Source organism: Monomorium pharaonis, chromosome 10 (genome assembly GCF_013373865.1).
Source record: "Monomorium pharaonis isolate MP-MQ-018 chromosome 10, ASM1337386v2, whole genome shotgun sequence".
Classification (NCBI taxonomy): Eukaryota; Metazoa; Arthropoda; class Insecta; order Hymenoptera; family Formicidae; genus Monomorium; species Monomorium pharaonis.
In genome coordinates this window covers 18,184,719-18,211,944 of record NC_050476.1, presented here as the reverse complement: position 1 = coordinate 18,211,944, position 27,226 = coordinate 18,184,719, and the positions used below count along the sequence as shown (strand labels likewise).

General features: G+C 31.6%; 2 protein-coding genes across 7 annotated transcripts; both read left to right on the top strand.

Annotated features, from left to right (window-relative positions):
* Positions 1 to 8: 8 nt before the first annotated feature.
* LOC118647798 lies at positions 9 to 9,003 on the top strand. The gene is made up of 10 exons (XM_036293340.1): positions 9 to 36; positions 4,351 to 4,448; positions 4,562 to 4,581; positions 4,924 to 4,998; positions 5,116 to 5,757; positions 5,826 to 5,876; positions 6,322 to 6,369; positions 6,862 to 7,000; positions 7,719 to 7,878; positions 8,642 to 9,003. Exons 3-10 carry the CDS (start codon positions 4,571 to 4,573, stop codon positions 8,869 to 8,871), a joined length of 1,356 nt encoding a protein of 451 aa, XP_036149233.1. The 5' UTR covers positions 9 to 36; positions 4,351 to 4,448; positions 4,562 to 4,570; the 3' UTR covers positions 8,872 to 9,003.
* A 2,164-nt stretch (positions 9,004 to 11,167) lies between these two features.
* LOC105833276 lies at positions 11,168 to 25,732 on the top strand. 6 transcript variants are annotated; one of them, XM_012674899.3, is made up of 8 exons: positions 11,174 to 12,560; positions 12,628 to 13,079; positions 17,001 to 17,091; positions 20,801 to 21,019; positions 21,284 to 21,499; positions 22,727 to 22,852; positions 23,028 to 23,266; positions 24,742 to 25,732. In XM_012674899.3, the coding sequence occupies exons 4-8, from the start codon at positions 20,920 to 20,922 to the stop codon at positions 24,835 to 24,837; spliced, it is 777 nt and encodes a 258-aa protein (XP_012530353.1). In that variant the 5' UTR covers positions 11,174 to 12,560; positions 12,628 to 13,079; positions 17,001 to 17,091; positions 20,801 to 20,919; the 3' UTR covers positions 24,838 to 25,732. The 6 variants fall into 6 exon arrangements, with proteins under 6 accessions (XP_028048165.1, XP_012530353.1, XP_012530351.1 ...); XM_028192364.2 differs by having other exon boundaries at positions 11,168 to 13,079; positions 21,299 to 21,499; XM_012674897.3 differs by having other exon boundaries at positions 11,174 to 13,079.
* The last annotated feature ends 1,494 nt before the right edge of the window (positions 25,733 to 27,226 follow it).

Below are 27,226 nucleotides of genomic sequence, written 5' to 3'. Positions count from 1 at the left end.
CTCCTTCGTATTACAAATATAAGGTTTGTCGAAGCGGTAATGTACCGAAAGTTTTAATTACTGTTTTCCATTTACATCAAACCTCAGATAAGTTCTCACTTGTGACGTTATAACTCAATTGAATGCACATTCTTTTTGCATTCTCACAAGTGAGATTCAACTGAGTTTTTTTCCTACAATCTGAGCAATTTCAAGACCGTATACTTTACTGAGTCTCGCACTTTAAAAATAAGGTTATGTATTGCGATAATTTTGTCATTAAAATTAATAAGCATAATCACTTGCACGGTTTTTTAAATCACTGAGTAATGATGTCACTATCTGAGTATAAAATATTTACATCACTGAGTGACTTAGTCTCACTTTAACATAAATAGAAAACAGCAAATGCTGTTAGAAAAATAATTAACAAGTTTTCCATTTCATGTTGACAGCTGTATGAAATGTTATATTATATATGTCGTAAATGTTTGTTTAACAAATCAGTACACTGACATACTCACATACCTCATACACATACCTCAGAAGTGGAGATTTCCTATCAACAGTTTCTAAACATTTATTGATTGTCCACCATATAAGATTTTGCTTAATATATGTACACTTAATTCAATGATATTTTATTACATATGATAGATTAGTACTAAGAAGTCATTCAAAGTTTATGTACATATATATTTGAAAAATAATGCTCTAGTTTACACCGAGCACTTGGTACGCGTATCAAGTAGTGAATTTAAGCTGATCAGCCAATGATTAAACATTCACTAGTTATTTACTATTTGATACGCGTACCAAGTGCTCGGTGTAAACTAGGCCAATAATTCCATACATATTTGGTTCAAAGCAATGCTTAGTTTACTAATTTTCTATCAACATGTGACAAACTGCGACCAGATAAACTGGTCGCAGTTTATCTTAAAAACATGGCATTTGTCAAAGCGGTAGTGTATTAATTTCTTAAAGAAACATTAAGACATATATATTTATAATTTAGGATGTAAAATGTTTCAATGGTGTTGATAGAAAATTAATAACAGGTTTTTAATTTTGTATTGACATGTTTTGAAATATTATATGCTATATTAAGATATATTATATATATCGTAAATGTTTGTTTAAAAAATTAGTACACCAACATATCTCAGAAGTAGATTTTTAAATAATGTGAACTAAGTATTGCTTTGAATCAATCGTGACAATCGATCTATTAGTGTCTAATATATTCATACACTTGGTGCTTGCATAGTTACATTATTAGTATGCGATTATAAATATATTAAACACATATTAAGCACAATTGATATAATTGTAGAATTTATTCATTTCTTTTTATTTCATATAATTGTTTTAAATACAACTTTATGTTTTATTTGCCCACAAATCTGAAACTCGGGCTAGGTCCACGATCACGCAATGCATTTATATACTTTTTCAATTTCAGATTGTACTACTTGGTTTTGTTCCTTTGGTTTCGATTTCGGTCAAGCTGGTTTCTTTTGGTTATTTTTATTCTTTTTGTTAACTTATAGTTCGGTTTTGTTAGGTTGGGTTTATTACTATTTTATGCGGATGTCAGTCTTTTCCACAGTTAGAAATATTGCGTATTTTTTAAAATTATTACAATCTTTTCTTTTTATTTATTCCTCATTTAAAAAATTAAACTCAAGTTCAAGTCTTTGCATTAACGGTGACATGAATCCCTACAAAAGGAGGCCAAAGTCGCAGTCAAAGTTTAGAGGCCGGAAACCGATGTACAAGGTAACATCACGTCAACGCTCCAATTTACTGCGACAGTTGCAGCAAAGTAATGAAATGAGTACTGATATGCGCCCAAAAAGTCAGGCAACGGAGGTTGCACACGATCCTTGCATTAATGACAGAGTGTTGTCTCCTAACTCTAAAAGTTGGCCTGATTCGGCAATGTCTGTTATTAATGAACTTTGCTCTGGACCATCTACTTTGGTTTCTGTTGATGTTGATAGTGTTGGTTCAATCCATTCTGACAACACCAATTCCGCTCTTGTAAATTGCAATAACGAGGAGGTGATGGAACCTACTCAGGCGTTTCAAGAATCTCTAGCATCGGCTTTTGTAAAGGGAAATCTCACGCATATACAAGGGAACATTATTTTAAAAGTACTGCATACCCTTCCGCAACTCGCTTATCTTCCACAAGATATGCGAACGCTTTTGAATACTCCTCGAGTTAGTCCTCAAGTGCGCAATATTTATCCCGGGGAATATTTTCATGTTGGGCTTAAAAAGGCCCTTACTCGCATTTTATTGAAAACTCCATCACATTTATTACCAGATATACTTCACATCGATTGGAGTACTGATGGTGCTAGATTAAATAAATCTGGCAGTGTGCAAATTTGGCCTATTCAATGTTTGGTTGCAAACATTTCACGCAGCAAACCTGAAATTGTAGGGATCTACAAAGGATCAAAAAAACCTGCAAATATCGACGATTTCCTTAATGACTTTATTGAAGACGTTCTTGAAATCATTGAGACAGGTGGTATCATTTTCATTAAAAAAAAATCCCTGTTACATTGAGGGCCTTCATTGCAGACGCGCCTGCACGCTCGTGGCTGTTAAATTGTTTCGGTCATACTTCCAGTCATCCGTGTTCAAAATGCAAAGTAGTTGGTATCTCTTGCGATGGCCACATGGTCTTCACTGGCATAAAACATTGCATTCGGACCAACGACGAATATGCACGACTTGTCGATGATGAGCATCATAAGGGATCAAGCCCCCTATCTCGTTTACCCATTGGATTAGTGTCACAGGTACCCGTTGAGTATATGCATTTAATTTGCATCGGTGTCGCCAAAAAATTGTTGATGTCTTGGGTTACTGGCAAACATGGAAAAAAAATGAAATTGTCTGGTCGAAATCAAGATCAAATTTCAAAAAGACTTGAATGTATTGCGCAGTATTGCCCGCGAGAATTTTCAAGAAAGCCGAGACCATTGTCTGATTACAAAGATTATAAAGCAACGGAAGGTCGTCAGTTCACTTTGTATACTGGACCCGTAGTTTTGCGAGGTATTATGGACGAGCAAGGTTACAAGCACTTCTTGCTTTTTCACGCGGCTATTCGTGCACTATGTTCCTCTCCACTCTCACCAACTTTGAGAAACTTTGCAAAGCTTGCATTAGAGAAGTTTGTCGAAATTTGTCCACGCTTTTATAAGCTAACTTTTCTAACGTACAATGTGCATGCATTGCTGCACTTAGCACAAGATGCTGAACGTCTAGATCCACTCGACACTTTTTCGGCATTTCCTTATGAAAACAATATGAAGTTTTTTAGAGCAATTTATAGGAAGCCCCATAGTCCTTTGCAACAGTTTGCCCTCAGACTAGCTGAAAGAGAGAAAAGGGAGGAACTTAAATCTTCAATTGTTACCAATGTAATTAAAGTCTTCCAAAGGCACTGTGACGGCCCTTTACCTTCACAATTATCCTTACGCTGTGTTTAGTATAAGAAACTACGGACTGAGAAATTCTTTATTCACGTTGATTCTTTAGGCGATAGATGCATCATTTTAAATAATCGTTCAATATGTGTCGTACGCAATATTGTTAATATCGATGACATCTATTATTTGGTATTGAACAAGTTTCAAATCGTCGAAGACTTGTATGATGTTGCTATTCCATCATCCGCATTAGAAATTGTCGTGTGTTCCGCATTATCTGAGAATTTAAAGATAGTTACTTTGAATGAAGTCAAAATAAAATGTTATTTGATGCCGTATTGGAGAGTTCAGAGTAGCAACGAATCAGATGTCAACGTTGATGAAGGAGATGAGTTCGTTCCAGACAAGTTCGTTGTTTCATCCTTGTTATAAATGAATTAAGGTGAGGTCTGGTTGGGTAAATCTTTGTTAAATTTGTTTTACAATTCAGCTCGCGCGTGCGCGCGTGCGCGCACACACACACACACACACACACACACACATGTACACGTAAACACACATGCATATAGAGAGCATTTTGGAGTCTTACTACGGAAGTAATGAGCCGTGGGGTCCGCGTCTTTACACGCACGCACGCACGCCGCATACACACATACACACACCTACACACTTATACACATATACGGGATCAGATTTCTGCCACGTCCGCGTCGTTGATACCGGATTATGCTAAGAGCAAAAACTGTAATGAAACGGACACTTAAACATTTTACAAGTAGTTTATATACACAGCTTTTTTTATTTCTTGTTCACGTTAATTTCATTATTGCTAGACAGTTCAATCTGTGAGAAATGCGTGAGAATCATCTTTTCTCCTTACTATTTTAGTATTTAACTTCTTCATTTCATATTCAAGGTGCAATCAAGCTGAACAATGAGTTCAGGAAACCGGAAGGTCTCGTCGAGACGACGTGGTATCAGCAAAACTTCAATACAAATGGGACAATTGAAACGGTAATTCTGTACTGTTAGATCCTTTATTGCAGTAGTACATGTGTTATTTCATGTGAACTGAATATAGTTTTACAACTCCCCATACGACATTAAATATTTCTGTTATGTTTCAGAAATGTTTAATGCTGTATAGGTATGTTTATTATTAAGTTAAATAAAAAGAGAAACATTAATATAAAATTGATATTGATATTTTTGTGTAAAATGTTTTATGAGAGGTGTTAGTTTTATAGAACGTTTGTTAATAATTTTTACATATTTGTTACTTCAATAAAGAATGTTGTTAATAAAGATAACACGTTACATGATCTCTGATAAGAACACAATTTTGTACAATTATATGTGTATTTATATAGTATAAAATAGTTATGTAATATAGCATGATAAAATCTTTGCATGCCATTATAATTCAACATTTTAAATAACCAATAACACCGCAATTAATTAAAAAAATAATGTTTGTGATGTGTTGCAGGATGAATGCTGGAATCGTTTCATCGTTTAAGCGACAAGGTGATATTGTCCAAAAGCGTACAGGACAGTCAAATCGGTAAACACACGATGTATTTACTTATAAACTTATACATATATATATTGGTGCCAAAAAGGTTCGAAACTATGAGATATTTCAAAAATTATTTAATTATAGTAATGATTCAAATTGCAGGGAAGGTCATCCAACACGTATCACCCAAAAACCGAAAAAAAACGTTACAACATCATCTGAACCAGAGACTTATAGGAAGAAGACTACTACTGCTGGCAATAAGGAAAACGAGAAAGACATTGACGAACATATTGATAACTTACGGAGAAACCTAAGTGCCGAAAATGTCACTCCGAATCATCCGAGTGCTAGTCAAGTATTCGGATTGACGCCACTGGAACCAGTCGTAGCGGATACTACAGGTCCCGTCACACCCAAAAACGTCATGGAAAAAACGTATATGCCGCTATTGCCGCGACTGCCATTGGCGTACTCAATAGGATCTGCAGACCCCTCCATATGCGGAAGCGCTTGTAACATTAACGTCTCCAAGTCGAACTGTTACCAGCCTTTCGAAAACTTTGCGCAGCCACGATACGACAACGCAATGCTTTGCGGAAACAGGTTTACTGAGCAACGTCAATACGAAGCATCATCGGCAACGTGCATCACAATGTCTCGCTCTCCTGCAACAACCGTCGATTTTCAGGACCAATATATGGATCTGCGGGAAGGACCTGAAAATACTCGTCAATCAATGCTGAAAGACATTCCTCAATACAACAATAACTCTACCCATACCATGCAAAACGACGAAATACGGTACGTGTTAGAAAAGATGCTTGTTGATGCCTTAAGAATAATTTCATTATTGAAAATTATTGTATCAGGATACTGCGAGAGAAAATCGACAAACTCGTCACAAAGGAGGAGTACAATAAGTAAGTCGAATCGTCTTTTGTATAATTGTAATTGCATTCATTTTATGTAATATCAGATTACTTTTATATATAATTTGCATAGCACCAAATAACATCAGAATGTCGCCAGAACATTGCAAAATATCGGACATAAGGCGTTGATCTGCTGACATTGTTAGAATGTCTTTGATATCATCGCTAGAATATTGCAGATTTGATATTTGGTACTGTGTGGAATTTAAAATTGTTACAGATTTTCAGATTTTAGAAGTAACGTTTATAATAAAAAAATTAATGAAATTTGCAGAAAATAATGAAAATCATAATTTTTTGTATGACGATTATTTAATATAACATCTATCAGTAAAGTTTAATTTTCCAAACTGTTGGACTCCGCAGTGGTGTCATGTTTAAAAATTTTCATTTTCTGTTAGTATATAGTAACTTCATAATTTGGTATTTTTAGAACTTTACTGGAGGTAACCGAAAAGCTACTAACCAAAGATGATTTGCAGTAAGTAAATGTCTTTCTTACAAAATTTTTTCTTTTGAGCGGCTCAATTCTCCTCACTGCATTTTTACATTATACGTGATATATTCGTAAATATGAAACATGTATGTATGCGTAGAAATGTGATAAATGCAGAAACTTTTTCAAAAAGAGCTCTAAAGGATCATCTTACTTTATCCAAGTTAAAATAAGAAGCGATTATTACCAGTGGATTGGATATATTTTAAAATGGAATTGGACTAAATGTTAACTCTCGAGTACCTTTTTCAAATACTTTTCGAGTAATGAGGTTTAAACGTTACAGTTACAGCTTTTGTGGAACCGATTACTCGAATCTTAGTGCACGGTGAGAGTTAATATTTAGCACAATTCCATTTTGAAATATGTTTAATTCACTGGTAATTCTTATTTCAACTTGGGCAAAGTAAGATGGCCCCTCTCAGTAATTATAACTGGTCACACAAGATCGTATAAAGTACAATATTTCATTTTCAGAATGATCAACAAGAAATTGGATAAATTGTTACGAAAGCGAATAAATGTAATACCTACAAAACCTACGTCGTTCCCTCTGTCGTCTGTGGAAGAAGTGATAGCATTCAAAAATATTAACGACGAAGAATACGAAGCTGCTGTGAGTATTACAGATACATAAGAAATGAAAAATGCATGGAAAACAAAAATGGATTCCCAGCAAACACCAAGTTATGTGTAACATGCCTATTAGTTGTAACTTTTTACTCAACAATATAATTGTAATATAACACGTGTGTTATATTACAATTTATATTTTATTATAGGCTTTTTATTACCATTTTTGTAGGTTATAGGCTTCACTTTACGTGCCTCTTACGACTATTTATTAATTGTCAGAGGGGGAAAGGATAGTTAAAGCTAATTTTTACAAGTGCTTTAAAGCTATCTTATTATTTTGTTTCATCCAAATTTCTTTTATTTACAAATGATATGCAAAAAACATCAACGTGTCTACCATGTTATTTCTCGCTTATGACGTCACGTTTTCAATATGTCCGTGACGAGTACTTAGAAGCCTTAAGGTTTAAAAAAATTACATTTATAGCATTTTTTATCGGTATTAGCATTTTTTACATGGACACTATTAAGTCTCATTAATGCATAGACGTTAATAGAATAGGATTCAGTTTTGCATTTAGTAAAATATTAATTAATTTTACTCTATTTTTAGGGACAATATAAGCGAATTTAGACACATTGACATTGATCTAAAAAACCTATTAATTTTAATCAATTCTCGTCTGCTGGAATTAAGCTAATATAAAATAATATAAAAAATGCAATAACATAATGTATTCAATTAATGTCGAATACAGGTCGATTATTTGGCATTTCTTGGGGAAAGAAATGTCCACGAAGCCGTCATCTTTTGCATGAAGGAGTCAATATCAGACGTCACAATTGGACACTATTCGGCCTGGGGAGAACGGGGAAATCGTCCATTATTCGATACAAAAATTATCAAAGCCATTTATGGTGAGTTAATAATTTCGGTGAGACAAATTTGATTATTAATTGTTTGTTTATACAGCATTATAGCTTTTAAAATCTGGAACCTGACGAATATTAAAAAATAATGTCAAATTCCTGTCTGTGAATATATTCAAAATAGGTCTCATTTTTTAGAATATACGCATGTATTATAGTATAAAAAAATTTAGTATAGAAATTAATTCTAATGTTTATATAAAATATTTAAAGACAGATTAATTCTCTATAATGTGAAAAATAGGTTCATGGTACAGTATTTACTATCAATTATACCTTAGAATTTTAAGGTCGCTGAATATAAATTTGAAGTCGACATGGCAAAATTAAAAATGGTGGATCCAATATAACATTGAATTACGAAAAATAAATTTTAGCTCTGAAAAAACTTGTCAACGTAAATACTATTGAAAAAAAATTAATTAAATATTTCTTAATTTAATCAGCCATAATAGATTCGCCATTTTGTATTTTGTAATTTCAATTTCAAATTCGGATTCAACAATCTTAAAAAAACTGGGAATACAAATTTCTGACTCCGTTGGTAAAATTTGTTTCTTCCCAAAAATTGACACTCATAGCTAATTTAAACTAATTTAAACCTTTGCCGTGTAAAGGTTAATAAAAATTGTCATAAATCAAATATTGTTAATTTCCGAATAACATAGATAATTAAAAAATTGTAATAAATTTGACATATTTAAAGCTTTCTCTACGTGAGAAATTTAAGCATGTTTGTTTTTTATTTCAGATGCCATCGCTGTGAATTTTCAACCACCTCCTAACCGCGATTATTTTTTTAAAGAAGTATCTGAAGGTGTACGCTTTGGAAAGCAACGTACTCGGAACGTAGTCGTTAGAGAGGCGGCTGTTCGGAATCCTGGCATACGTGCTCGAAATCGCCAAGCAGCCGACGTCAATTTAAACGACGATCGACGCGAACGCGAGGAGGAACTACAAGAAAGCGAAAGCGACAATTAAGCGGATGATGTCAGTTGTTATAAATGAGACTGATTATAAAAATCTTATTTTATTTTTTTAAAAGTTTATAATGAGTGAGATTGATTATAAAAATCGTTTTATTTTTTAAAAGTTTATAATGACATTGATTATAAAAATCTTATTTTATTTTTTGAAAATTTATAATGTTATAAAATAAATAGTGATTTAATATAGCATTTCGTTTAAGTGTGATCGGAACCCACCCTTACAAAAAAGTACGTATAATTTTTTTGATAATTTCTAACAATGCTGTATAAAATGTTTAAAGTACGCATATAACTTGAATTTTAATACACTTTCCCAGCTAACATAAGACTAAAAAGTTAACTCAATAATATATAGTCAACTTATAGACGTAAATCATCACTAAGTTGTGAAAAAAGTGAGACGTTAACTATTCAAAAATTGAATATTACTATTGGGTTAACTTTTCGGTCTTGTGTTAGCTGAGAATGTATTAAAATTCAAGTTATATGCGTACTTCACATTCAAGCATACACGTACTTCACATAATGTCGGCATATTTGTAGCATTCACGATTAATCATGCATGCCGTCGTCCTGCTGTTAATATGCTGTAACAATATGTTACCATAGATGACATATGGATGACGATAAAATGCTAATTGCGAAGTAGACAAGTTGCCGACAACATAACCTCACGACAATTTGCTGTCATTATGATATCAAACACCGCTCGTTGAACGTAGTGCATGCATGTAGACAACATGCCGTCAGTTTGTTGAATTCTAATGAAGACTTCACATGATGTCAGAACAACAGTCAGTTTGTGGAAACACCTTGGTTTTAGTTTGATGAAATTAAATACAGAATAAGTGATAGCAAAATGACAACATGTTGTCTTTATTTGGCTATCTGGGTTCATGCTTACTTAAGCTATTGTAGACCTGCTTGAGTGTCCTTGTGGGAAAGATGCGGTGTTGTATGCAGTATAGTTTTGCTCTGTACAATTCTTTTTCTGTTAGCCACCTGTCAAATGATATTCCCCGATAGGAAGATTTTGCAAACATTGCACAATAATGGCATTATAGATTGTGCTAAGATAATTCGCCATAACGCAACAGTTAAATTTTGTCAAAAAATAATTCTTGAATAATATTTAATAAAGATTAGACAAATATTGAAACATTTGCAATTATTTCAGCATTTAAAATTATTACATTATAATCTTTAATATTTTTATATTACAATGCAGCAATAATGCAACAATAATATTAGTGTGCAACATTTACAGCATTTAATCTTCAATATTTAATTCAAAATTAATTTCAAAAGGTATTACAATGAATTTAACAAATATCGCTTATTCACTAAACATTTAATAAAGATTAAAAAAGAGACACTTTGTCTGACAGATTAGTTGCGTCCGTTGGAGAGTTAAGTATTTTATTGATAGTAATAGTGGTTAGAAACTCTTAAATCATTCCTACATTATAATGCACAAATATTGAAATATACAATATTACACATTCCATATGTTTCAATATTTATGTATCATAAAATTTAGGAATAATTAGGGAATAATTTGAGTCTTTTGTGCACAATTATATTTCTAAATGTTTTAAACATATGTTACGACTGAAATATTTTTCTCAATTATTGCACAATCTATTTCTAAATTTAATTTTGCCAATGTGTTGTTAAGATGATATCGCTATTGTTATGCCAACATATTTCAAAATTTAATTGCGCAAACATTAATGTTTTATAAAAGGTTAATGTTTCTACATCTATTTTCTCAATTATGCCCTTATAATGACGGATTATAAATCTTTTACAATTCTTTTGTCATACAATTTTATAAATCAGGGTTGTTATTTAAGTTCTGCTATTTTATGTGTTTCGCATTTAGATCCTCTGCTATATACGCGCCGCGCGTCGCCCGATATACTCCGCGTCGCCAGTTAGCTGAGAAACCGATCAAAATTATCGATCGGCCGGTTGCCGGGGAAATGTTTATAAACATTTTCTTAGTCAGTTTTGTGCCGGCCTCCTGCCGAGGAGAACGCCTCATTGTTTTTCTGTTTTCCTTGGAATTCAATAAAGTTGGTGTTAAGCCGTAAAAGTTGGTAAAAGCCGTCTCGTTTATTTCCCGCGAGTGTACGTGTGCGTGTGCTGCGACGCAAAAATATAAAATTTTTTTCTCTGGTTTAGTTTTAATTGTTTGAAAGAATAAATTCTTTTTGCGCTTCGCTCGTTGCATATGCCGTTTAGTTATTGTTTCTTATTTTTATTTTTATTATTGTTTTATTATTGTTCTAGTAATGGATTTTTATTTATGTTATTTATGTTTACTCTCTGATACGGTATATGATTTTTTTTATTAGTATTGTCGTTCCTCCTTGTCTCGTTGTCCTATCGTCTCTGATGACATTATAAACTACGAATCTTATTACGTGTTCTTTTTTTAATTTTGTCTCCGAAATGCATAAGATGTCTGGTTTATATTTTTCCATCAACTTAAATAGTGACAGTCTTTTTTGGTTTGAAACTATTGAATTTATGTTTACTGATATGATTTTCAGCTTATCTATGGTTTTGTTCTGATTTTGGGATCTAATCATCTTGCGGTAGTAAGTTATTTATTACTCAGATAGCCAAATGTCTTGATGTTGCAGTTATGTTGCCAACAATTGTGCAGTAACTAATTTAAACAAACTCAGAACAAGATGAGACAGCATTATGTCTATTAGGTTGAACTCATATGAATTCTATTTTTAACAATGGCAAATTGATAACAACATGTCAGCATTAATTTGTTATCAATCATTTGTTATTGCCATGTTGCTGTTATATCGCAAACAATATAATGTATCATTATTGCTGACCGTTTCCTTTTTTAAATGACCTTAACTGATTGCATGTATAAGAATCATGTTGCTGAAATTGTTTTCTTCGTAGTGCCCTTGTTTTTCGTGATTAAACGAGTTATTGCGAATTATCTTCTTCAGTGTCGCGTTTGGGCTGAGTCTCGGAAATTTTCTTATCACCTCATCTATATCAATTCCTCGGGGTGTTGATATTGTCTCTGTATGGGATGTTTGATCCAGATTTTGATCGTTGGTGGGTCAACTATATATAGGTTGACCTTGTGCAATCTCAATCTCTTCTTCCTATTATCAGATATCTGTTTGTTTTTCTTATTTGGCTATCTGCATACACCAGTCAATTTTTACTTTGACTCAGGGATGGGAAGAAGAAAACTGCTCCGTACACCACGGAGGCTGGACGAGAACTCGAAGATCGTACGCAATCTAGCACTTCGTAATGATCCATGAACACTTGATGCTCATAAATACATATTTGTTATAGATCAGTTTAATAGATGTCAGAAAGATAAACTTGTAGTTAAATTTTTTTTTCAAATGGGCTACTTCTTAATCGCTAATATATCCTTTTACTTTGTGACGTGACGTTTTTCGTCCGTCACTAAGGCTCGGCCGGGAAGAGTCATTTAGGGCCGCGCCTTATCTCGAGAAGGGTGGATGCCTCTTCCTTTTTTCTGGCTAATTTGATTTAGAAATTACTAGCAAGCGGGTAGAGTGGTGTGCCAAGATGACCGATTGTAAATTACGGAGCAGCCGTCGAAGGATTATTAATGAGGAGCCTAGACAACCGAGGGACTGCAAATCAGATCAAATATCCAGGGTATTCATACCGAGATACATCAGGAGAGTCACTGTGGAGCAGTCACTGCCGTTATGTCCTGTTTTAGGAAAGGAAAGAAGTAAACAAAGCAACCGCGTGCCACCAAAGACGACGCCGGGGAAATAGCGTGCGCCCTTACGCCCGTCGGTGGAGGAAACCCCAGCAGGAGCGATCGTCACGGCCTCGAGGAATAAGCCAGACGGGGCCTGATCATCCCCGAGCCTATCCAGCAGGAGCCAGAACCGCGAGGAAAGCCATCGAGGCATGCAAACCGCAGCCTTTAAATCGCGCGGCGTCACGACCAGAGGCGCCCTCGAACGTTAAGATCCTACAGGACGAGTAGATGCCCCTATCGATTCGTGTGCTCCAATCGAAGCGCGATCGATGCGCCACTATCAACGTGGCGCATTGATCGCGCCCCCGACCGTTTATTCTATAGTATTTGTCATTATTCGATGAAGTGATCAAGGGTGCAAGTCAACGTCACCACTTCGATTTCGCAAGATAATAAAAGAATTGGTAAGCTTCCTAAGAAAATACTGCTGCGAGTAGATTTAGTGTTACCGAGCATACCCGGGGCACGTATCGAACTCCGTCTTGTGAGTTAAGTGCCCTTTTTTTGTAATTCTTCTTCTCGAGAGCCGCCGAGCCGACAGTCGCGTTATAATCATAAATTGCGATTTGCGGGAGACATCGGGACGATGCGAGAGAGTGAGACTTTCGGGATTAAGAATACTGAGGGCTCCGAGTGGCGAGCATTGTGCCAAGACGAAATTTCGAGGAATTTTTAGCCACCTCCCGGACGAGGATATCGAGCACCTGGGGATTGCGTTATACCGAGACGCCGCAACCACCTCGCGAGGATTTGTGTAAGGCCCGCGACGAGACTATATCTCGGCGTATATGTTTGAACTTTCTGCGTAATATACGGAATCGTGTGTAGAGTTGCGAGTAGAATGCGTGTGTTACAAGCGTCGGTGAGAATCGCGTTGGTTGGTCGCGTAATACCGAGCTATTCTTATGACCGTGATTGTATTATCGTGTAGAGTAATTAATAATTGTACTTCTAATTCAAGTACGCTCGCTGGCGATATGTCGAGCCTTAATCCCAATCAGCAAGCAATATTTTATAAATGTTTTTCAAATATTTATTTTTTGATTATTTTTACATTATTAGCGTTCATTGTACAAATAATATTTATTTAATATTTATTAAACATTTATTTTATATTAATTATTTATTTTAAAATAATGATTAAAAAAAATATTTATAAAACGTTTATTTAATATTTAAAAATTATTAATTTTTTATTAAAAGTACTAGTTTAAGAAAATTATTTATGTAACATTTATTTAATGTTTATTTAAAATTTATTTTAAATAAAAAAAAAATTTTAAATAATATTTAAAATAATATTTAAAAAATATTAATTTAATATTAATTTAGAATTTATATTTTAATAATTAATTATTTAAAATAATGATTTAGAGCAAATATTTATATAATATTTAATTAATATTTATCTAATATTAATTTAACATTTTAATGCAACGTTTAAAATAATATTTACATAACATTTATTTAATATTTATGTAATATTTATTTAAACCTTAAAAAAAATATTTTAAAAAACATTTAAAAAATGTTTATTTAATATTAATTTAATATTTATGTTACAATAATTAATTATTTGAAATAATGATTTGGAGCAAATATTTATATAATATTTAATTAATTTAATATTGTAATATTTATATTACAATAATTACACAGGCACACAAAAAAAAGTGGTTGGTCCGGCGGACTAGACTAGTCTATCTTTATGTATTTTGACCCGCTGAATCCAAATCCAAGGTCAGAATTGCTGAATTAGCTCATTTTTTCTTAAACTCAAAAAAATTTTTTTTAGGTTAGGAAATGCGAGCTAACTTTGCAATTCTGACCTTGGATTCGGATTCAGCAGGTCAAAATACATAAGGATTGACTAGTCTGGTCCACTGGACCAATATTTAAAAAAAATTTTTTTTTGAGGTTAGAAAATGCGAGCTAACTTTGCAATTCTGATCTTAGATTCGGATTCAGCGGATCGAAATACATAAGGATTGACTAGTCTAGTCCGCCGGACCAACCACTTTTTTTTTTTGTGCCTGTGTTATTTGAAATAATAATCTAGGACATATATTTATATAATATTTAATTAATATTTTTTAATATTAATTTAAGATTTTAATAAATTGTTTAAAATAATATTTACGTAACACTTATTTTATGTTTCTGTAATAATTATTTTACATTTAAAAAGTTGTTTAAAATAATATTTTAAAAAATATTTAAATTATGGTTAGAAAGCTTCACTAATTATATGTAGCGTAAATCAAGTGTAAAGAGGAAGTGAATCTATGTAATGAAAGAATCACAAAAGCGTACAAATAAAACCTCTGAAGCGTAGATTAAAACATCGGAACATAAAGAAAGTGGAGATTAAGACAACATTGCACTTATTGAAACAATATGGCATATTAACAATACTAAAAAATTATAAGAAATGACATCTATATTTTATTTTTTTAAGAACAGCGCAAAAATAGATCTTTTCCCAGACAGCACATGTAGATTATGAGAACGATAATAGGATATTGCGAAAGTATATTGCAATATTCGTATAATATTAGAGATACGTCTGTAATATGGCGAGTATATACTTATAACGTACTATGTCCGCGTTGCCTTATCCCATAGAATTTCGCTGGCAGTTTATGAGAATATACCGAATATATCTTAAGAATGTTATACGTATGTCTAAAGTATATCTTTAGTATATTCACAATATGTCTACAGTATGTTCACATTATATGGGCTCATGCATAATGAGAGGAATAAGGAACAAGGAATTAAACATACAGAATTAGCAAGAAGAAATAAGAAGAGGAGTTAATCATTTCGCACATCAGGAAGCTATCGCAAAAAATGAAGCGTAATATCTGTTGAATACGCTAGGGTGCTTTGGGAAATTATGCTCAGATAATTGTAGGTTATAACCTAAATAATATATGTATATATACAATATATATATATTATTATAGTTTACGTTACTATATTATATCTTATGTACATACCAGAGTTATCTGGGCATAATTCCTGAGAAAACCACGTTGTCCGTGAGTTCGTGTTCGCACGTTCACACCCTACACTTCACCACGTGTCTGCATCACACGGCAGACGAAAATGCGTAACGTTACAGATCATAGATAGCGTTGACATGATTCACTTTCGATATTACGCGGATATTTTGGAAATATGTGATAGATATACATGAGATATATCATAGGATATTTTACGGATGTTTTGAGTATATTAGATATAATCTCAGTATATTCAGTAGGAGTTGCGAAGTTCAGTCGCTATATTCTAAGTTTATCTTGAGGATATATCAAAATGACATTCTACTGAGACGTTATATGAATGTTTTACGTATATTCGGTATGATCACAGTACATTACGTATGAGAGTATAATATTCGTACGATATCTGGTGCTGTCTGGGTTCATATTTCACTATTTCGCATATGTAAAAATCAGTAAAAAATTGTAATTCTTTATATATATTTATAAAAATATAATTTATATAAATATAATTAACTATACATGTTTCATCTTTCTGACAACATCTATGTTGAAATAATCTATAACAAATATGTATGCATTAACATAAAGTATTCATGGATCATCACGAAGCATTAGGATGCGTACGATCTTCGAAGCAACGTCGGGCATGGTTGACTTGGATGGGTGACCGTTTTTTCAGGCGCAGAAATTAAACATGTTCTAACAGGTACCGTGGCTTGGGTGAAACATGTATAGTCTTCTTTCCTTTACAAAATTATCGTAGAAATTTATTAGATTGGTAAGGTTACGTTGAATTTATCAAAATTATTAAATAATGCAATCAATTTTTTGCTTTTGTTGTAAATATGTTTAGTAAATATTTAAAAATCATTTACTAAATGTCAAAAAAACATTTTCTTAAATTTTAAAACAAATATTTACTAAATGTAAAAAAATATTTGTCCAAACATTTAAAAAAACGTTTTTCTAATTTAAAAAAAGGAACTTATCTCATTATTTTTAACGTTTTTAGAAATGTCTTTTAAAATGTTTTTTAAATATTATAAAAAACATTTTTTTAATATTGTTTTGCTGATTGGGATCGTGTCTCGGACTCGTCGCACAGTGGGGAAAAAAGGCTCATTTTTTTGCCGGAATGCCCACAGCGCAGGACTGTTCGCCTTGCTATGATTGGGGCACGGGGATCGCGTGATGCGCGAGGATGAACGCGCAGTCCTTATAGAGGGGGGGGGGGGGCAGTGTGTCGATCGCATATCGATCGCAATCGCCTGTACTTTTGTGCGTATTTGCAAAGGTAAATGTGTTTTATTCTAGGACAAAAGGGCGAATATTGGTGCCGGAAAGCGAGCGGATCAAGTGCCCTGAGGACGGCGCAGTTGGTGACGAGTACCGGGAACTATTATCGGTGAGATGGCCCAGTTATTTCGTCTCGATCGCGCCTTGTAAAGCCACTGGCCAGCGAGCCACCCCGTTCTCGTTCTGCGTCTGACATAAGTTGCGTCAGTCATGGGGCGGCCTCGCGATTTTGGAATACATTGTCGGACTCAAGCGCGCGAGAGGGACAGCGTCGCGCCGAGTATCGTGGCCGAGGAGGAGAGCGGATTCCGTCCACGGTTTCCCCGGGAAGTAGCGAGCTGCGTAGCGCCGCGTGAAAAAGATCGTCTTCGCGAATATCGTTTGCGAGTGTCGTGTCGCGCGATGACTCATTTCTCACTGGGATACTGCTTCGTGCGAGTGAGATGTGCGAGTGCGACAATCCCGGAAGCCATAGACCGCAAACGCGATACTCGCCCTGCAACGCTCGTCTTTTTCGAAACCGATTTCGATGCATAAAATTACTCGCGCGACGCGACACTCGCGAACGATATTCGCGGGGATACTTTAATAGTATTAAGACAACAATATTATTAAGTAACATTTTTTAAATATTTATGAAACATTAAGTTAAGGAAAATATAAACATAATGTTACGGAAATTTCTTTAAAATTAATATTTTAAAAACGTTGATCAATGTTTTTTGCTTACTGGGCATGATTATATATTTGATATTTACATTAAAACTCCTTTTTATCTAAGGGAGAATTCGGACCTTAATTGGCACAATATTTTTATTTTTTTTTCAATAGAACTTTACCTGTTATTGCAGTTTTAACTACAAAAAATGTGAAATTATTACACTAAGTTTTTAATGATAAACTGAAAAGAAATAATTAAAATTTTATTAATTTTTACTTTTTAAGTGATATGATTATCTGAAAATAGTAAGAAATAGATTTTTTTAAATATTTAAATCATTTTTATTATAATATAAAAAATTGTACTCGTGAGATAAATATATTTTCTTGTAATTATTATTGAATAATTTTTTTTTAATAATTTGAATAATTTATATAAAATATAATATTAACTAAATAATATCAACTAAAAATGAAATATAATACAACTGGAAATAAATAATTAATACTCTGTTCCTTTCTATAAATAATATTACTATATACTATATTAATATTATCTACAATAATTATCTATAACAATACTATATAATATTATTAATTAGTATTATAACATTTTTTAACAGAAGAATTAAAAAATGAAACGAAATCTGCTTAGAAAAGACATATCAAGTTAGTGGAGTCAAATTGGACGAAAAACGAGCGTTACCTCGCAACCGGTTCAACCAACTCGGATCTTAATCGGATTTATGGCTTAAAATTTCACAAATTAAATATACTAAAACCTTTATAAGTTAAAAATTGCCGCTTTTTACAGGAATATAAAAAAATGCAAAAAAATTGAAATTGAACGATAAATGATTTTTTGAATGTGCTTCCTTGTATTCTATTGTTTGTAAACTGTAAATAATTATTTACCAGAAGTTTAGCGGTAATAAAATATATTTTTATTCATAATATACAAAGATTTTCAAACATCTTCTACATCTTCCATCTCATTTTCAAAAATGATAAGCGCGCAAATTGATAAGAACTTACTATATTACATCCGTAGTTGTTTCGTAATCTTGAAAGGATGGTTGTATTATTCGAACCACTAACTTTATTTTTCAGTTCTTCCAATGTAAAATGACAGTCTTCATTTTGCTTTATAAAGTCGAAAATAGTGTTCATAGCAGCATCAACAGCACTGATAATATTCTACACAAAATAATTGTACGTGGACACGATCAGAATATTTTGTACAAATATATTGTACACAAAAAATTGTACGTGGAAAAACTATGCACAAGAATTATTCTTGAATTAAAAATTGTACACAAATATATTGTGCATAGAAAAACTGTAGTGGACAGTTGTTCTATATACAATATATTCGTGTGCAATTTTTAATTCAAGGCTGATTCTTGTGCACAGTTTTTCCATGTACAATTTTTTTGTGTACAATATATTTGTGTAGAATATTTTGATCGTGTACAATTATTTTGTGTAGAATATGATCAGTGCCGCATCAACTAAGATTTGCTTATGTGTTTTGCGTTCCTTATCTTCAGGCATATAATTATGCTGAAAGCAATAGCTGAAAGCAATTTTTATGATACACAGCATGTCTAGATATTAAATCCGAAACACCTGTGAGTCTTTTAAAATTTGCTATGATCATCTCTGCGGTCTTTTATTAAATTGACAATACTAATTTTAAAATTATTAGATGTAACGTTATTAACTGTTGGGCGTTTTGATTTTTTCATTTTTTTGTCAACTGCAATATTAGTACAAATAAAACAATTGTCTATCCAATTGAAATTATTGATTAAAGTTCTCAATTTCTTCTTTTGTGGACTGTACTGCAGTTTGGTATCTTGATCTTTTTGCGCAGCTTTAATATATTGTTTGTGAATGTACTTTTGACGATAAGATTTGTGCACATAAACAAACTCAGCTTGTTTTAAAGTCGAAAAACCGTCATTTCTTTCAACCGACGCTTTAATGTTGGTAATCCCTTTGTCACTTTGCACGTCACTTCGCAAGATTATGTTTACTGCAAATGAAGCAAAGATTTGCTTCATTAGTTTGCGAGGGTCCAATCTCGCCCATACTTTAAAATATCTAAAATAAAACACGTAAATGTATACATTTTTTATCTTTTCTGTTATTAGTATGTTTCTTATATTGCTAATATTGTCATTATACGAATATATAAATAATTTACCAATAATTTTCTATTACAGGTTTCATTAATTAGTTAAGCATTTAATCTTTTACTTATATATTATTTCTATATATTATTCTTTTAAATTAGTTGTTTTAAAATAAAAATGCACATAGATTATCATGGCACTACTTATTTGTGTATTTTAAGGTTAACAATCAATAACTATTTCAATAAATAAATAATTATTTAAATTAATATTGTAATTATATTATAAAATTTCGCTTGCTCTTGGATGTTGTCTGAAAGACTACAAAAGTAAAACTAAACGTACCGAATATTTGACTATCTGCGGAACCGGACCGTACGTCATCGAGAGATTACCAAAACATCTGTTTATTCTTTGTCTTTTTCTACATTGAAATCCCCTCCAGAATCTTTTCAGCGTTTTATTATGCTTCAAATTCTTTTATACAGTTTTAGAATTGGTATTAAACCTAACATTGTACATTGACTGCGTTTTCTCTCGTACACATTATAATAAAAATATAATTTAAATAATTTATTAAATAAATAAAAGCGATAATTTTTAATCTATAAAGGTTTAGTATATTTAATTTGTGAAATTTTAAGCCGTCAATCATTGAAATCCGAGTTGGTTGAACCGGTTCCGAAATAAAAACCAAATTTGACTCCACTAAGACGGACTCTCAGTAATTCCAAAAAATTAGTTGACAAAAAATCACTGTGCAGCTTTTTGGCCTATTTATACTAATATTGCAAGATATGATAAAGCAGTTAAACATATGGAGAAGTTAAAATCTATATGGTCAAAACATACTATTCGAAAAATTTATGGAACATATTATAAGTAATATTATATTATTTTTTTGAAATATATCTTATTATTTGTTTTTCGCATGTAACATTAACGTTTGTTAATGTTTTGTAATTATAAAAAATAGTAATAGATCATTTTTTTAATAACAATTATATTATTTTGTTACAGCGTGGCTTATGCAGTGGCAGGACGAAAATTGATACAAGTCGAAGAAGAATCTGATTTTACATCGAATACCGAAAAAGAAGAATATCGTAAAAAGTTCAGAAAAATAGAACCGCTAAAACATGGATACAGCAAGTAGCAGTACTAACTGTAATAGTTTTCTGTCAAATTTTGTAGGATTTCCAATGTTCAATAAAAATACTAAGAAAGATGTTCAAAAAGGTAAGTCTTATGAAGCACATTCATATACTTATTATGAAATAATAAAATGTTTTAAATTTGAGAAAGCTGTACAGAGGAGAAAAAGATTTTCGTAAGTCTATTTTGTTAAAATAAAATGGGATTTGCACAAAACATATATAAAACAATATCTTTGTAACTTAAATAAATCTATACTTTGGATATATATTGGATCTACCTATTTAAAAACAATATAAATGATATATACTATGGTTACATTACTTATAGAAAATTATTTTATTTTAGGTCCATTACTTTTAGATTCATTCCTACTGAGAAATAGGAATCGAAGTCTATTCGATAACATCGATTCATCATGGCTTAGTACATGTTGGGATAACTTGAGGTTATATTTGGATGAGAATAATCAGTGTATTGATAACAATGATCAGTGGCAAGATCATAAAAATAATGATAACGTCTCATCAAGTCCAAGCTTGACCTCTGAGAAAGGTTATGCAAGTAATTTTTATATTTTTATTTATATAAATATTCATAAATTTCTATATTTTACATAACATTGTTTATTTTGCGTAGTATATTTTGACAATATTTGGTTACATTTTTTAACTTTTCCATATTTTTAACTTTAATTATTTGTAGTATACTCGTATCTTTATTTTAAGTAATATTTTTTGCATAATATCAGATAAAGTAAATGACCCGCCCAATCAAAAATTTTTCATGTAAAGTATGTAAAAATTTATAGAATTAGGTATCAAAAATGTCCATGCAAAATTTTATATTGTATATTTTTATATAATTTTACATAATTTTATATTATATAATTTTATAGAATTCTGATATAATTTTATAGATTTATACATGCTCTCGTATAAAAAATTTTTTACCGAAAAAATGGCTTATTTGCAATTATATATAATTATATGTAATTATAAATAATTATATTTAATTATTGTATATGATTATATATAAATAATTTTTTCTCAATAAAAAATTTTTCATACAAAAGCATGTATAAATTTATAGAATTATATCAGAATTATATAAAATTATATACAATTATGTAAAATCATATAAAAATATACAATATAAAATTTTGCATGGACATTTTTGATACATAATTCTATAGATTTTTACATATTTTTACATGAAAAATTTTTGATCCGGCCAGTTTCTGACACTACTGTAGTTTTTGACACTGACCGTACATATATTTGTAATAAAATTCGCTAAATATCAGAAAGATTATAGTCAAATTAAAAAGCGCTTTTTCCTACTGATTATTACAAACATATTTTTTTTTAATTTTTATAAGATTAAATTCGACAGCACTTGGAAAGAGTCAGAATTCCCCAGACCAGTAGACAAACATTATTAAAACAATAATTAATTATTAGATCTAAGTAATTTAACTAAAAATATGGGTAAGTCATACTCAAATTTTTTAATGCACGTGTTAATATAATTCGTCTTCAGTTTAGCAATATATCGCACTCATAAATAATAGAAATTGGGACCGCTACTTTATAGATATTAGAAACTGGGCTGTTTACTTTAATAATATAATATATAATATATAATATATATTATATATTATATAATATATAATATTATTTATACATCTAATAATAAATAGGTTTTTTGTACATGTAAATAAATTGTTATATTGAAATAACATTGTTTTGTTACATTCGGATTCACGAGCTGAATTTTTTTCCAAAACAGATTCATGTGAAGGTGATAATAATAATAATGTTTATGAGTCAATATCATTAAAAGCAAAGAAGAATGAATTGCCAATAACTGCCAGTACTAGTAAAGTACCAAAGTATAACTATAATTGTGAACAAAGTAAGTATGCAAATAGACCTATTTTATTTACAATTATATTACAGTCATAATCTTATTCAGAAAAATTTTTGCATTATATCTTTGCATTCTTCATTAGTTTTCAACTTACATGTTTTGAATTTTGAAAAATATCTTTTGTTTTTATACATAAATGATATATCTTGAATGTTTTTAGACATGAGTAATCTTACAAAAAACCTAACTCAGGAATACAATATGAAAATGAAAATAAATATTGATGTGAATACATACTTTAAAAAGTGCGTAAAAAAACGTTCGACTGTTACTCTTGAAATGGAAGAAACGGAAAAAATTGATACTTTTAAAGATTTTCTATTAAAAGATGATCTTGAAGATGTGGAAACAAAATTAAAACAGAACGTATCTTATCACGTATCTTATGTGATCCAAATAGTAAGTCAAATGTTTACTTTTCAATATACAAGTACACACACACACACACACACACACACATATTATATATACACACTGGCGCCAAAAAAACGAGACAAAAAGTTTGGCCATATTCAAAATGACGCAACTTTATGCAACTTTGCGAAAAATCACCCAAATTATATGTACTTTTTTTTAAATTAAAGTGTAAAGATTCTACTTTGAGAATCCTGAGGCGAAAATTTGATTTGTTAAGTGTAAACTTTTTGTATCGCATAAAAACCAAACATGTTTTTTAAATTAAAAAAAGTAAAAGTTTGTTATTGTTTTTTACAAGTTTCTCGTTAAAATCTTATTAATATTAATCCAGATTCTTAAAGTTTATTCTTTTCTAAGCAATTTAAAGAAAAATGCACGTCGATACAATGTTTTTTGTTGATTGCACACGAGTTTGAAATTTGTACTGTATTTTAGAGTATTTTAGCTAATAAATACGAAAAATTTTTTGAATATTGTAATTTTTGAGTGTAAATATGATATTGCACATTGATTTCATTCGTATTTAACTCAATCATACCGCCGTCATCAAAATGACCCGATGTGCACCACGTGCACATCATGCGGAGATTGATGGTTGGATTTTGCATATTATGTGGCTCTAAAATTTATCGGTGGAATTGTTGCACTTGCGGTGCAGTTTCGCACTCTCACTCGCACACACAAATTGCGTCGCGCGGTAAATTAAGGAACGAACCAAGGATTTCATTAACACGGTGCTTTATTCTCAGAGAGATACAATTAAAGGAAGCCTAAACAAATACGTCCATTTAGCTTAAAATCCCGACTCGAACTCTCCCTTGACAACGCGTCAACAGCCGTTGTCAAGGAGCCGACTTCGCGCCCTCCAGCGAAACTTTGATGCATCGGGAAGCCTCCCGACTCAGGCGCACGCAACAATATTTAAAAAATACCATATTTATTCGCTAAAATATCTTAAAATGCAGTGCAAATTTCAAACTCATGTGCAATCAACAAAAAACATTGTATCGACATGTATTTTTTTTTAATTGCTTAGAAAAGAATGAACTTTAAGAATCTGGATTAATATTAACAAGATTTTAACGAGAAACTTGTAAAAAATGATAACAAACTTTTACTTTTTTTAATTAAAAAAAAACATGTTTGGTTTTTATACAAAAGGTTCGCACTTAACAAATCAAACTTTCGCCTAGGGATTCTTAAAGTAGCCTTTGCTCTTTAATTTAAAAAAAGTACATGTAATTTGGATGATTTTTCGCAAAGTTGCATCACTTTGAATAACGTCTAAAAATTCGGTCAAAATTTTTGTCTCGTTTTTTTTGCACCAGTGTATATCATTATTTTGACTTACCCATTTATTTATTTATTTTTATTTGACTATTTATACATTAACATTTTTTTGAATTTCTGAAATTGTGTAGTTTTTATCTTTTAATATTTATTTACAAATATTTCAGGTAACATTTGTAACATTAATTGTAAACGTGAAAAAATGGTCAGGACAGATGAAATCACTGATCTCTAAATTATGGAAGAAATCAAATAAAAAATAGTTGGTATGGTGCGAAAAAAACCAAATATTTTTCAAATTGGAAAGAGCAATTACAAAAATCATCCATTTTGTGGATATCAAGTTTTGATACGATTTTGGTAAATGATTGTATATTATCAAACATTCACTCCATAAAAATTTCGAATTGAGCATATCTTTTATTGCTGAGATATGAAGGGTTAAAATTGATATTATTCACGAACTTGAAAAAGATGTTTAATAAAAAAAAATCACATAATACTACTTTTGTTAACAATTTTTCGTAGTTCAATAACAATTATGTAATTAGTAAAATATCTCGATAAAAAAGCTATCACTACTAACATTATTAGAAAAATCATAGTAAATACCGCATCAATATTTCAGAAATCGGTGGTATCTATATATATTTGAAATATTGTTATAAGGTTATCGGATTTATAAAATATAAAGCAAGATACCGTGTTGGCATAAAATAAGGTTAATAAAATATTCCCGTATATACATTATTTGTTCAATGCCCATAGAGATAGGTATCCGACATCAGTTAAAAAACATTTTCCTGAAAATCATAAGTTGACTTCTAAATAACATTCTGACTTAAACATCGATTTGAGGTCATGATAAATTAGTCTTCTAACAGACAAACAAATCTCATCTGAAACATTTCTTTATATGAGAAATAACCTCGAGGTTTTTCATGTTAAACGGATAAAATTGCATACTCTTTACTGGTGTATAGACCAATTTTAACTCTTCATATCTCAGTAATAAAAGGTATGCTCAATCTAAAATTTTCAGAGGATTGATGTTCCATGACCCAGCTAGCAAAATGACGCAAACTTTGCGCGAAGTTTGCCGCAAACTCGAGCAAACCTTTGCAACAAAATTACGACAAAGTGTGTCCGCATTATAAGCTTAGCTTTTGTTGGCAAGTCTTGTTGTAAATAGTATGACGCATATTTTATGCAAATAACAGGGTAAAATTTGCTAGTAAAGCATAATAACAAATTTGCAGCAAGAACAAGGCAAACCTTGCTGTACACAATATGATAGCAAATTTGTGGCAAGAATAGAGCAAACCTTGCTGTACATAGCATAATAGCAAATTTGTGGCAAAAACGAGGCAAATCTTGCTATGCACAATATGATAGCAAATTTGTGGCAAGAACAGGACAAATATTGTCGAAATTTAGATCAACAAAAATGATTATTAGACTGAAATATTAGACTGATTAGTCCAATATCAAATGTGAATGGTGCAATCATACTTGGTTCTCTGTTCTCGACGAGCCCTTTTTATTAATCCAGTAGGTATATCCTTTTCAAGAGAAATGCGCCATCTCGAGATAGATAGTAAAGTCAGAAATAAAGTTTAAAACCCGATAATGCAACCCTGTTATTTGCATAAAATGTGCGTCATACTATTTGCGACAAGCCTTGCCAACAAAAACTAAGCTGTTTACGGACACACCTTGTCGCAATTTTGTTGCGTAAGTATGCTCGGCAAGTTTTATTTTGTTCTTGCTACTAATTTGCCGTTATTATGTGCTTAACAAGATTTCCTGTTTCTGCCATAAATTTATTGTCATGTCGTGTAGCAAGGTTTGCTCTGTTATTTGCTTAAATTTTGCATTTTATCGTGTCGGAACTAATCTTGTAATTTCTATACGTAATATTTATGTACAAGTCTTTCTCTGTTATTTGCAGCATCGTGTGATGAAAACTTTTGCCGTAAATTTGCTCGAAACTTTTAGAAAACAAAGCAACAGACAATTACTTGTCATAAAATTGTTGTCAAAATTGAAACAATCCTTGCTGTAAAGCTTTCACGATATGTGATTTTAACAGGCCTGGCTAACTGGGGATGTACAATTATTTACAACAATCAACAGTCTGTGACATTAGATCGTCATTTTAACGTCATTAAGACGTCAATTAGAGACATCAATAATAGTCACAGACCAAAATTTGATATTAAAATGACTTAGGTTTGCTACCTAGGATGTTATGTGTTCAAAATATGTTTTTTAATATATTTTATTTGAAAGGATTTTAACGATTGTTAAGAACTACGTAAGGCTAGGAAAGAGTTATTAGCGCTCGAATTCCGTTCGTCGAAATGTCGTAGCTCGTTGTCAATGAGCGTGGAGCTATTGTCACGCGAAGACGAGTTTGCGAGCTTCTAAGTGCGTATCGCTAGCGATTATAAGGAACGAAGAAACTTTTCGTTCTCGATAATACCACTTTTCGATCGAGGAATCTTGCCTCGTCAGGTAATACTTAATTGGGAATTGCTTAGACTGTGCCAAAGCAATATCACTGAAGGTCGTGTGATAGTTCAATTAACTTAAGTATATATATAAGTTAGCTTTGTGTAATGAAGAGTAAATTTTGTTAAAATACAGTTC

Coding starts and splice junctions, on each gene's coding strand:
- LOC118647798 (XM_036293340.1), top strand. Junction 5,758..5,825: donor ATGCAAAACGACGAAATACG/GTACGTGTTAGA, acceptor TTATTGTATCAG/GATACTGCGAGAGAAAATCG. Junction 5,877..6,321: donor ACAAAGGAGGAGTACAATAA/GTAAGTCGAATC, acceptor TGGTATTTTTAG/AACTTTACTGGAGGTAACCG.
- LOC105833276 (XM_012674899.3), top strand. CDS start 20,920: ATGGATACAGCAAGTAGCAGTACTAACTGTAATAGTTTTCTGTCAAAT. Junction 22,853..23,027: donor TAACTATAATTGTGAACAAA/GTAAGTATGCAA, acceptor GAATGTTTTTAG/ACATGAGTAATCTTACAAAA. Junction 23,267..24,741: donor TATCTTATGTGATCCAAATA/GTAAGTCAAATG, acceptor CAAATATTTCAG/GTAACATTTGTAACATTAAT.